The sequence below is a fragment of the Anomalospiza imberbis genome, chromosome 1 (genome assembly GCF_031753505.1).
Source record: "Anomalospiza imberbis isolate Cuckoo-Finch-1a 21T00152 chromosome 1, ASM3175350v1, whole genome shotgun sequence".
Taxonomy (NCBI): Eukaryota; Metazoa; Chordata; class Aves; order Passeriformes; family Viduidae; genus Anomalospiza; species Anomalospiza imberbis.
In genome coordinates, this window is record NC_089681.1 from 37,147,583 (window position 1) to 37,160,152 (window position 12,570).

Here is a 12,570-nt window from a genome sequence, read left to right on the forward strand (position 1 = left end):
TGTGGATAAAATAGGAATGGTGGATAAAGAGAAAACTTCTGTTGAAAAGCAAGGTACAAAATCAAATTACTATGACTATGTGAGGGAATTCAGTCTGACGTCCGTAAAACTAACTTTTGTGTTAATACAATAGAACAACACTTTTAGAATCACATACTTACTGGTACATAACTTGGCATATCTACAGTGTAAGTAGGATGCAACTTAAGCCATTCAACTAGATCCTTGTTTTTCGGGGCATCCTCTCCCACCAGCCTAGTCCCATCCTCTAGATTGATGACAGGGATGCGAGTGTCTGGGTCTAATTGACCAGGAGATGGAATGTTCCTTGCTGGCAGGGCTTCCATATCTTCATCAAAAGCTTTGGTCACTTCTGCATCCTCCTGAAAACAATCACATCTGTATTAGTCTTCCCTTCACAGGAACACCTGGAGAAATTATTTCAGGGACTGGCTGAAGTGGAATGTTCAAGATTTTGCACACACAAGAGCTAATGGGATTAAATACTCATACTACATAAAGTAGTATCATTGTATCAGGGAATTTTGAAAATTTTACATCCTTGAACAATAAAGAGCATAAAGGCAAAGCAGGTTTTTTTTTGCATTTCCAGTACATGACCTCCAAGATTCAAAACCCTCCCTTTTCAAAACATGAAGAACTTAAGCCTCAAAATGTATATTGTTAGAAATACCTTTTGTAAAAAAAAAAAAAAAAAAAAAAACAAAAAAAACCCCAAAAAAATCTAAAACTCGGTTAGAGTAAAATCTTGATGTGTTCATTTTGTTTGGTTCAAAAAGAATTAACAGCTCTAAACAAAGAAAAGCAAAAACTGTATGTTTCTATCAGGCAGAGTATAATAAGACTTAAAACACATTCAGGAAGTACCACAGACAGAAGAGCAAATATGAGACAAAAGGAAAAAGGTTGTGGTCTTACTACAGTCAACGATGTCCGTTTGTTGCTCATAAATAACAGATCAAGCCCTTCTACATTTTTCCTCCTTCCTCTCCTCCTCTTCATGGGTGGTTCTCCATCTATTAAAGAGCCATTTAGTAGATGCCTTGTGGGTGTGCGTGAAAGACCTGCTTGCAGCAGCTCCATTTGAGTTTTAAAGGCATCAGACACGGGTGTGGAGACATTAGGCAAGATAAACTTTGAAGTAACAGATGAAAAATTTGAGGTAGAACTTGTTGCCTCTCGTGAGGCCTTTGATAAATCTACAACCTTTTCTTGTCCATTTTCTGAGACCACCTGAGACTCACGTAACTGGGCAACCATTTCCATAAGATTTCTTCTCTTGGCAGCTCTCTCAGCCTCAATTTCAATCTTTCTTCGTCTCCTCCTCCTCTGACGTGGAACTGATAAATTGAGTGCATCTTCCTAATAAAAAAATGAACATTTCCAAATTAGCAAAGCTCTGTTGGCTATGCTGAGTTTTATTTTAAACTCCAAACATATAACTCTGAAAACAAAGCCTCCATTTTATTCAAAGAAACACTCTGATGTTTTTTCCTATTTTATTCATGCTGGTTTATTTTCTAATTCACAAGAGAAGCTCATGCAGGATAAAATGTTTTATGTAAAAAAGAGAATGCTGTAGCCTTGCCTTTGATAACTGAGGAGAAGCAGTGAGATCTTCGCTGCCACTGACACTGGCTTGACCAACCATGGAGAGCTCTGCAAAGCTCCTTTTCTGTAGAGGGCTGTCCACAGCTGTTGGAGTGTACCCAGGTATGAGCCCCTGGAAATCAAACATCTGGCGCCTATTTACTGGCCACTTCCCTTTCAGCACTGCTTCACAGATGTTGTCTAATCGGTTGATCATTACTCGGTCCTGCATAAAGGAAAAGTATGTAATGAATCCTCAGTGTAAACGTCACCTTTTAAACTCAAATGAGTCTTATGACACAGTCCAGTTTCCAGAGCTTAAGGAAGACATTCAGAAACAACTATTCTTGCATATTAGGAATAAACTGATCACCTTGCAAGAAGCTAACACAATTTTGTAGAATAAAACTCTAATAGGTTTTAAAAGCTGCATTGATATTGTGAGGGGAAGGAGAAAAGACAGACCAAGTTTTCTGTATGACAATGCACTAATTAAAAAATTTAATAGAAACTCACTGTTGTTCTACAAAACTTCAGTAGTTAGCAACATCAACAGTTAGGAAGGGAAAATAAACACATCTGCAATCAGTATCTTAAAGCTGCAGTTCTCAAGATCCAAGAGGCTGGATCTGCAATTCTGTCCTAGGAAGTGGATCCTCATTAGCGTCACTATTAATAAAGTTCAACATTATGAAATGGGCACCAACCTAGGGACATCTAATGAATGTCAATTTTCATTCCACGCCCATTATCACTTCAAATTTCACTGAAGCGTGTACACTAAAAATCTCTAATTATGTTTATTAGTCTACTTATGCTGAACCTATACAGATGAAGGATTTTCTGTTCTACTTTCACACTATGACTGGAATAAGATTTTAGCCCATGTTTCCAAAATACTTGCGGAAAGCAGAGAAGATGAGCATTATTTGATTTTCTTCCATTTCACTATTCAAGCACATTCTAGAGAAGCCTGTCTGAAGTAGTAGAAACTTTGGGACTCTAAGAAATACTGCTGGTTAGGGAATATGAGCATCAGTTAGCTTCCTGAAAAGCAAAACAGTGCAAAAGCCACTAGCAAATCTCAGCAGCTGCAAGAGACTGCTTGCTTTCCCCAGAAATAAGCCTATTAAGAGCAAGGTCCTCTTGCCCTGCTACCCCCTTCCCCCTCCCTGCCCCAACCAGATGGCTCTGTTATGGTGATTAGTAAGCTTAAGACTATTACTACTTTATTTTTCTCTCTCCCCTTACTGCAAAGCAGAGTACTAAATTAAGTATGGATTTATTACAAGGTTACAGTTTTGTATTTTTAAAAACATTTTATATTAGATAATGTTCTGTACTGTTACCAAAATAAGATACACCTTTATTTTATCTAAAACTGCTGCTTATGTTTGCAGGATACCTTAGTACAATTACATCTCTCAATATTACATAATGGCTTAGATCATGTAGGTCACCAAAACTCTTCCCTACAATCTCCTCACCCCAAAATAAAAAGGTGATCTTTCAAAGTCTCTGCTCTCAATTCTGCAGATTGCTCTGCAGGAAAAATTTCTAATTCAAAACTGTACAGTGGCGCAAGAGGTGGGACTCTGCTGACAAAAAAAAAAAAAAAAACAAAAACAAAACAAAAACAAAAAACAACAAACAAGCAATTTCTTTCATTTCCACTGCTAGTTTCTATGAGCTTAAAGAAAAAAGTGCCATCCCACAAATCATTCACAAAAAAAGGTCTCTTGCCTGCTGGAAGTGCAGTACCACACAAAGCTCAGTGTTACTTTTCAAGCATATTTCCCATATTTTACTTAAATTAAAAGAGACACATGTCTTTCTACCCCTAACCAACCTTAGGCCAGAATGAGAAGGCAAATGTTCTCTCGTGTAGCAGCTGAACCACAGAGGGATCCCCATCTTCCATGTAGAATCCATCACGTGTTTCATCCCTTGCGGTACTCATAGAGGCATTGCTTTCTTCATCAAAATTCTTACCCTGAGAAACTGCTCCTGCTGAATAACAATCATGACCAGGCATTAACATCCAGTGTCTACCCCGCTACATAGGCTAAGGCAACCAGGCTTGACACAACATCTCTAACTCGGGCTTTTGTTCAGTAATTACTACAGTAGAGCCCCAGCCTCCCACATTTGGCACAGAGACTATTCTTATTGACTCAGTGAGCTTTCCTGGAAATCATCCCTTGTGGGGGAATAGCCCGCTGATGCTGGATGGTTCTTATGAAAGCTTATTTAGCCACCTGATATGTGGAAGGGCAGAGGAACTGCTACATGTAGCTCATCCCATACTCCACAATAGCACCCCATGTGCCACTTACCAGCTGGCATGAGCTACAAGAGCTGTGGGGCTTGTGCTAAGCACACAGAACTGATCTGACTAATGTATTACCTTCAGGTTGGGAGGATTCTTCTGATTTATCATCATCTTCCAGTTTCTCCTCTTCATCTTCTTCTGAACCTTTCTCAGAAATAGATTTCGGATCTACATCTGTATTCATCTCTATGTCTTTCAATTCACATTTAACGGAGCCAGGCTCAGCCTCAGCATCACAGTCTGGTTTAGTGTCCTTATCTGTAGTATCTGTCTCCTCTTTGATTTCAGACTTTTCTTTGGCTGCTGGATTTTCAGACCCTTCAACTTTAGACTCTGTTTGTTCTGTAGTCTTTTCTTCTTGTACTGGTGTGGATGGGACAATTGGGGGTGTTTGACTGCAGCCAGCGCCCAGAGGGTTTACAGAAGAGACAATATTTGCATTACCTGTCCCTCTGTTTTGAGCAAAGTTTTTGTGAGCCTCAAGAAAAGAGAGTTCAGGATCATTCAGAATGTGATAATCTGTCCTACTGACTCCATGTTTAGCAGCACCAATCAGTAAGTCTTTATCATGTTTACCACACTCCCACCACTCTGGCAGGTCCAGACTTGGCTGGCAAAGCTTTAGCCTCTCCCCCAGCTGCGGGTGATGGAGAACCTGTTCCCGGATCTTGCGCAGCAGCTCGATGCGATATAAAGTTCTAGAAGCACGCTCCTCTGTGATCGGCTCAATCAGCATGGAAAGATCAGGAGGTTCTGCAAGGACACCAAGTTGTACTGTTTAACATGGATTGAATGCACATCCTTTTCAAAATCATTACATCTGGGCAAGAAGTTTCAACGGTCCCACGGTCTCACAATATTAATGTTGATTTCCAGAGTCAGCTAAAACTTACCATCATCTGGTTTGACTGGCATTCGGCACACTCGTCTACACATATTCACAAAGCCATTAAAATACTTCTCCAAGCTTTCATCTGACTTTTTGTCAAGCCTGGCAAATGCTCTGAATTGATTCCACTCAAACTGATGTTTTACAGGATCAAAAATAACTCCAAAAGTAGACACCACACGATAAAAATCAGCTTCTTCTCTTCTTGTCCATCTAGTCAAGGAAGAAGCAAGAGAAGTGAGGCCACTGGATAGATAAGATTCCAAACATGTTTAGAAGCCCCAAAACCCCCTTAGTTTATTCTTTCAAAACAAAAGAGTTGTATGGGTAACACACAAGCTCATATAAGATTTAAAGAAAGATTATCACTGGGAAACTCACTTTTGTCGTTTCTCAGTTATTATAGCTTCCCTTTCTGCCTCCAGTGCCCTCACTTCTTCTCGAGGCCGACGTCTCCTGCGGTCAGTCTTCATTAGTGCCTCTTGCCTCATTTGTTGCCTTTTATAGCTGCGCTGATAGGCAGTAATGAGGCGACGCAGACGGGTAGTCAGGGTTGAAGTGTTGGGCCAGTAGAGTTGCCCTAACTCAGCATTGCTTTCACTGTGCTTGCCTAGAGAACAGAGAAGTATTTGCACTACAAAACCAACACCAAACATTTCAACATTTCTATGGCTATAACTGGGTTCCTGTTTTATCAGATAAGAACATGTGCCTCTAATACTGGAGCTTAAGGAATTAGAAATAGGATAACTATGGGTAAGAGATAGAACATAAAATCAAACCATCCAACTCTAAGAACTCAGAAATGCTTGCGAAGCATTTAGAGATAACCATCAAGTAAAATGATTCGATGTTATGAATGCAAACATATTATGAACACCGTAAGTATTTAAATTAATGCAATGCATCTTTAAATACATTACTAAGAAGATCATTCTGCCTCTGAGGAAACACCTATGCTTATCATTTCCCGCTTTATTATTCTCACTTAAACTTGGCAATTTTCCTCCATACTGAGGAAACAACGTATTTGTAACTTCCAAGATTATATCGGCAAAACCATCAACGGCTACATTATGAAACATCCGGTCTTTATCATCACGGTTTCTACTATGTAATTAGAAATCCAGAGAACCCTAATGTGGATTATTCAAAGACATTATGCAATTGGTTTGAAAAATGTGAAGCATGAAGAAATTTGGCAGCAAAAAGCTTTCTGTGATATTGTCCCAAAACATCTCCTATCCCCTCATGTGGTAATATAAACAGTTCACCATTCACTAAACAATCCCTTTTTGCCTTTTTAATTTTTTTGCTCTAGACTTACTTGGGTGTAATTCTATGGACTCCTCTTTGTCTTCTGGAGGTGAGTTTGCGAATTCCTTGGCGAGAAGACAGAAGTTATTTTAGTTTTCAGTTTTGACCATATGTCATATTTTGAGAAGAAAAATATGTTATCTCTCAAACATAGCAGCAAACAATCTTTGTAAGGAGTGTTTATCCGGTAGCTCTCAAACTTAAAAAACACACATTAAAATAAATATGAAGAATCAGTTATAATTGTACATATTTGAAATTACAGAAAATTGGGAGTTCTTACATCAATTTCATCCTTGAAGGGAGTTCTGGTTGGCTTATATTCTGGATCTTCATCCTCTCTGTCAAATTCACCCCTATAAAATATTTTAAAACTATTTTCAAGAAAAATACTGGTTTTGAGAGTGGGCTGATTTTCTGGACAAAAGCAAAAAAGCTACAAAATCCATCAGTATGGTGTACCAAGTTACACATCTGTATTTCATGCTCAACTGTGTAAACAAATCTATGTACTTTGTACATCATATGATCACTTCATATCCTCAGGCAACATGTAAGTATAATATGACATATGAACCCATGCCAACATATACAATGCTGATAAAGTTTATTAATTTTTTCATGTCCTCCTTACCCATCACCACCATCTGCTAACATGTCTGTCCCTCTCTGTTCAGCAGCTATGGCCTTTGCATCAGGCATGCCAACCCGTTCCAGAAAGCACAGTGCTGCATCAGCTCTCATAGAATTGTACTTCTCATAACCTGTGTGCAGAGTGGGAGACAAATGCTTTTTTAAAAGCTGTGACCAGCTGTGAATAGAACAGGTCTAGGCAGTAGAAGTACAATTTTCTGGATTCATTTATTTATTATTAAATAAAACAAGGGAGCTATCGCCATGCTGGAAACAATTAATATAAAAAAACTGTTCATGTTGGTAAATTCCAACACCACGGAAACATTTTCCCATCAATAAAATTAACACAAAAAATAGTAAAGAAAGCATCAAATTTCATGTTGCTATAAAGTAAAAATCTTTCACAAGTGAAAAACTTCTTTAAGTTTCCTTTATGACTTTCACAGTGGTTCTTGACATTCAATACTCGCCAGTGGAAACACGCAGACGCAAACGGGAGCGCACAGACACAAACACACACACACGATATTTTCAATAGCTCTAGCTCTGCTGGAACCCTCAATATAGGCTGCAAAAATGCTGCATACATGGGTTATACGTAAGGCCAACGAACCTGTCTTATTAGGTTTAGGATGATGCATGTCAGTAAGATGACACTGTTCACTCTATGGTTTTCAAACTGCTGTTTGCTTTTTTACTGCCCAAGTTGACTAGATGGAAAATGGCAGATCCCAACAGTGCACTGCAGGAAAATGATTTTTAGACTAGACTTGCCTCAGCTGAGCCCACAACACAGAGCTGCTGTACATAGGCAGAACAGCACAATTCAATTAGGATTTGTACTACAACACACTGCTCCTAACTGCTGTAGAGCCTCAAGCCAAACTGTAATCATGAAAGGTTTTATAAGCCATCATTCTCCCCTTTAGTCAGGCTGGGCTGCTGAGAATACCTCTGCGACCTCCAGAGAATTGGGATTATAATCAGGAATCGCTCACTGTATATATCATGCCAGCTCTGCATCCCCAGCCTTTCAAAGTTAACAAGGCTGCATCCCACTCAAGGGAGCCGGGAGTTCTCAACACTGACATTTGTGAAATATTGCTTGGAACAAAGCCCAGGAGGCACTTGTACAGATTAATAGCAGAGGTTAAGCCCACCGTCCACTTTGACACTGGTTGGCAGAATTAGCAAGTGAAGCAGTGCTGGAAGCAAAGTTTATGGAGATCTATCTTACTATTTGGCTATTATTTAAACAAATATGGCTTTGTTTTATTTACAGCCAAGAAAGTAATGTTTTCTTCTCAAATGTTCTGCAAACATTTAAAAACAGCATCTGATATTTACAGCTCATATTAAGTTTTTAATGCAGGCAAGAAAAAAGGGAGATACAAGCCAACAGTTCTTTGGAACAATACTTGTTAATATTATGACTGAACAGTCCTACACACTGAAAGCTTTACAACTGAGTTTTGTTGCGAGTGAGACACCACTTACCGTGTTTAAATACTCCAATTAAAAGGGATTTATCTGCCTCCTTATCCCACCAGTCTGCAGGAACTTCGGCATGGAATGGCTCAGGTATCCATACATCTACTTCACTGTGAAAACAGCATTATACACATTCTCAAAGCTATTACTCGACAAAGATTAAAAAAACAAAACAAAACAAACCATCCTAAAAAAAACCCAGTGGTTTACGCTGTTCTGTAAATATAAATTTTGAGCTGGAAAACCACCCCAAAACTCAATACAGAAATTGAAATACCCTTAAAAATAATTCCGATGGTTAAACAAACAAACAACAAAAAATAATTAATCAACCAAAAAAAACAACACGAACACCGCCCCCCCACCCCCCCACCCTCAGCCAACATTAGGCTATTTTGGGAGTCAAATGGTTATCTAAATATGATTCATTTAAGGTCTTAGTATTTTTTTAATTTTTTAAATTGAGATAGAATAATCCCTCAATATTAGCAGAGCTGCAAATCCACTTCTGTCATTTCCCACATCGTTTCCTCCCCCAAGAAAATTACCCACTGCACTTCATAAAATAATAAGTTTGCTTGAGAACAGACATATAAGAGATACAGTGTGGCCACCTTTAAATGCTGCATTATTATAGTATGTGTACTTTACAAAAGCCAGAATCATAAAGCAAAAAATAAACCTGCACTTGCACTAACCTTGAGTCAGCACCCTCTAAGATCTTGTCTGCTTGGTCCCCTATAACTTCTTGTCGTAGATAGTAGAGCATGCGGACACGCAGCAGGACCCTGGAGAGGAAGGCAGAGGGGGGAAAAAGTTCTTAACTTCAGGACTGTTTGCCAACAGTGGCTTTTGGCAGCTGCTGCTGTTCATCCATCATCCTGCCAAGGCTGATTAGCCATGCTGTATGGTAGGCTTGAAGCGTGACAGATGGTGGCACATAATCACCTCTGTGTGGTGCTTTCTGCTGGCTTCCAACAGGCCTGCCTGGCAACTGCTTACACTGCACAGAGAGGGACCCAGCTCAGCCCAGCCCCGGCGCATTTCATTTAGTTCTACCTAGTGCAGCTTGTGAAGTTTAGACACGTACTCTACCACTGCCTCTGAAGTATTGAAGCAAGTTTGTAAACAACTGAGCAGATGGCTTTCAGTAACTGTTCTGCTTCATTATCTCATAAAATTTCCTCAGCTGCTGCCTTAATACCATTTTTGGAAGCACATCAGAAGTTGTAGGAATAAACGAGATATAAAATCTGGTTTTACTACCTTACAATAAACCCTCAATATGGAATGTCAGGTTTTTCAGATTATACAACTTTTTTGCTTCTGAGAATGGGGGGTAAAAATAATCCCCCATTTCCCTTGGGAGATATTAACTATTTTTACTCTTTATAGTTCAAACTGCTATTAAATTTTACCTACGTACAACCTAACTGTTACAAGGAAGTGAAAAATCTTTGTTGCCAAGTTTATTTTTCCCCATTTCTGTAATACTGCAGTCGTTTTTGGAAGCACTGTCAGGTGGTGTGGTCACACTCAAAGCTGGCAGGAGAGAGAATGGCAGACTGGCTTTTTAAGGAGACTAGAAAAGAGGTCATCTCTGTAGAAAAAGTATCTACCTGAAAATAATCCTGCTGTCCTATGTTTACCCAATTCAGGGCACCCCCTGCTGCCTAGTTCATGAAGTAAAACCAGTACTAGCTAAGATGCAGATGACTCAGCCTGCCCTCTCACTGTACCCAAATTCATCACAGCAATTGTTGAATTGCTGCTGCTGCTGAACAGCAAGGATGACCAGGGAAGCAGTAATCTGATCACCCACTTGCATGAAAAATTTAGACCACCACCAGTTTTGAGAGGTCCTTGTTAGAGATCAGATACAACTAGAGCAATACCCGGTTTCACACGTGTTATTCAATCAAACCTTGGAAGAGCGGGATGTGAATGAAGGTCATGTCTACAATTCAAAACATGTCAGACATGCTTCTTTCTGTATGCACAGTAACTGGGACCAGTAAGATGTCCCTGCTCCCTGTGTGGCTATGTAAATAAGCTGTTGAAGGTCTCTATCATCTTAGTATTAAGCAATAACAGCTGTTACATCAAGCCAAAGAGGAAAAGCACGAAATAAAACCCAAGATAAACCAAAAACCAGAGGCTCTTTGCACCTTCCAGGAGTCCTATGCATTAAATCAGCATACACAATACTCAAGGAAAGGACACCAATTCTTAAAAAGCCAACTTCAACTGGTACCTTTTGAAGGAAATTACTCAGATTATTAACTGGCTTCACCTCTGTTTGATTTTACCTGTGCTAAAAACATGTGGCTTCTACAATTCATTTAATCCTGGTGAATCTGGGAAGTGAAGGAAAAAGATAGCAACTGAAAACATTCTTGCATGTTTACCAGTCTTCCCAGTCCTTGTAATTGTTCTATTGTATTATTAAAGAAGTAGTATTTAAAAAATTAATTTAAGTCAAATTTGCAAACTGATATAGGAAGTAATGAAGACACGTTACCTGAGAGATGAAAATAACGTTACAGGAGATGATTTTATTACTTTAAGAGCAAGTGAAATATAATAACAGTCCTGAGTAACAGTTCAGAAAAATCAGAAAGCAGTTTATTTGGAAGTGCACTCACTAATGTAATTCTATGAGTATCTGTTGTCATCAGCTAAGAATTAAGCTTGGTTAGCATCTGGAAATGAGCTAATAAACCCCTTAAATGCCCTTCCTCCTTCACATCACACCCCCTATTGACAGCCCGCAGGTACTTTTCAAATCAATAATATCTTTACACTAAACAGCATTAATGAGACACAACACATATTCAAACCACAAAAGTAATGATGACCTTTCAGTAACACTGCATTACAACTGCATGATATATATATACAGTGAAGAGTAGAAATTTAAAAACAAAACCAAACATCCCAAGATCCCAAAAGCAATCAACCATGTCCCCAGCTCTAAACCAAGGTATTTTTGGGACAAGGTTCAGTGTCTATATGGAGACTATAGTAAGCAAAACTGAGATGGCATCAAAGAAACCTGACACAAAAATAAGATATTATAAAACAAAAGCCAGAAAATATGTAAGGAAGGCTCTTAAGAGATATTCATGAAACAATAAAACATTTTATAAAATCACCTTTATCCCCAAAAGCTTTTGGTTTAGTAACATGTTTAGAATCTCAAAAATCAAATCAGGACAAATCAGTTCAGGTAAAAGAGTTTGGTGAGACATTTCATCTCAAAGGAGAAAGAATAAATATTCTGTATATTTATTGCATACTATATTATTGCCTATTTATATAGATAATTTATATATACATAAATATTCTCTGAGGAGAACAAGAGAGGAAGGGAGAGAAAGAATGAGGAGAAAAGATACGCACACATATAGGTGAACTACTACATGAAACTCCCAAAACTAAGAATTGGATATATGAATTCAACATCTATGGAACAGAACTTTAAATACCAGCCTGAGGGACTCCAGAAGAAACAAACAGCTTTTGTTTAAAGATAACCAACTGTCAAGTGAAGTAGATTTAGTGTAGGAATATAGTCTTTACTTTCTATGGTAAAAAAATAACCTTATCTGATTCCATTCTTATTTAATAAGTAGAGAATAATTTTCTTCAGAACTGTGCTGATCTGTCACAAAGAGATTACAGAAGTATCCAGATATCTGTTAAAATGATTATCCCCAAATTAAAAAGTAATAATGGCCTTTACATCCTATTAAATGGCCCTGTGTTCTATCAAATATATCCAAACAAAGTTGTGGACTTTTCAAGAGCATGTAGTAAAAAAAAAATACCAAATCTCTAAATGAAAAATTTATTAGTACTTACTTATTACAGTGATGTTTAAGATGTTTCCTATAGCTGTCTTCTTGAAATAATACATCTGGATTACAGGTTGTGAGCCAATCAGCATCTTGCAGCATTGGCTGTGAACTCTGGGCTTTTACTTTCTTCCCTTTCCTCCCTCTGGGCACTGGTGCAGACAGACCTAGAAAACCCCCCAATATTTCTTACACAATCTGAATAGAAAAACTCTCACCCCAAACAACATTACAAACATATGTTTAAAGTTAAGTATTCTATACGTTGTGGGCAACACAACCACCAAAAACTGAACAGCAACATGACTCAGTACAGAAAATTGCAAGTAACAAAATCAACCAAAACTTTCATGCAAATTTAGGTGTGAAGATTTCAAAAATTCAGAGTGCTAGCCAGAAAATGGTGTTATATAAATATTTCTTGTAAAAACTCTCAT

At 38.4% G+C, this 12,570-nt stretch overlaps 1 protein-coding gene across 8 annotated transcripts in view; it reads right to left on the minus strand.

Moving 5' to 3' along the window:
* The window catches only part of CHD7 (chromodomain helicase DNA binding protein 7), a 133,275-nt gene that overhangs the window by 5,294 nt on the left and 115,411 nt on the right, over window positions 1-12,570 (minus strand). For 7 of the 8 annotated variants that reach the window (XM_068188026.1, XM_068188001.1, XM_068188060.1 and 4 more), the window contains 13 exons: window positions 12,141-12,300; window positions 8,975-9,064; window positions 8,283-8,386; window positions 6,784-6,913; window positions 6,433-6,505; window positions 6,160-6,214; window positions 5,214-5,442; window positions 4,837-5,045; window positions 4,019-4,696; window positions 3,461-3,621; window positions 1,610-1,837; window positions 940-1,383; window positions 162-383 (listed from right to left, as the gene is read on the minus strand). In XM_068188026.1, the coding sequence (XP_068044127.1) occupies window positions 162-383; window positions 940-1,383; window positions 1,610-1,837; window positions 3,461-3,621; window positions 4,019-4,696; window positions 4,837-5,045; window positions 5,214-5,442; window positions 6,160-6,214; window positions 6,433-6,505; window positions 6,784-6,913; window positions 8,283-8,386; window positions 8,975-9,064; window positions 12,141-12,300 (2,783 nt within the window). The remainder of the gene's footprint in view (window positions 1-161; window positions 384-939; window positions 1,384-1,609; window positions 1,838-3,460; window positions 3,622-4,018; window positions 4,697-4,836; window positions 5,046-5,213; window positions 5,443-6,159; window positions 6,215-6,432; window positions 6,506-6,783; window positions 6,914-8,282; window positions 8,387-8,974; window positions 9,065-12,140; window positions 12,301-12,570) is intronic. The other variant, XM_068188045.1, reaches the window with a different exon arrangement.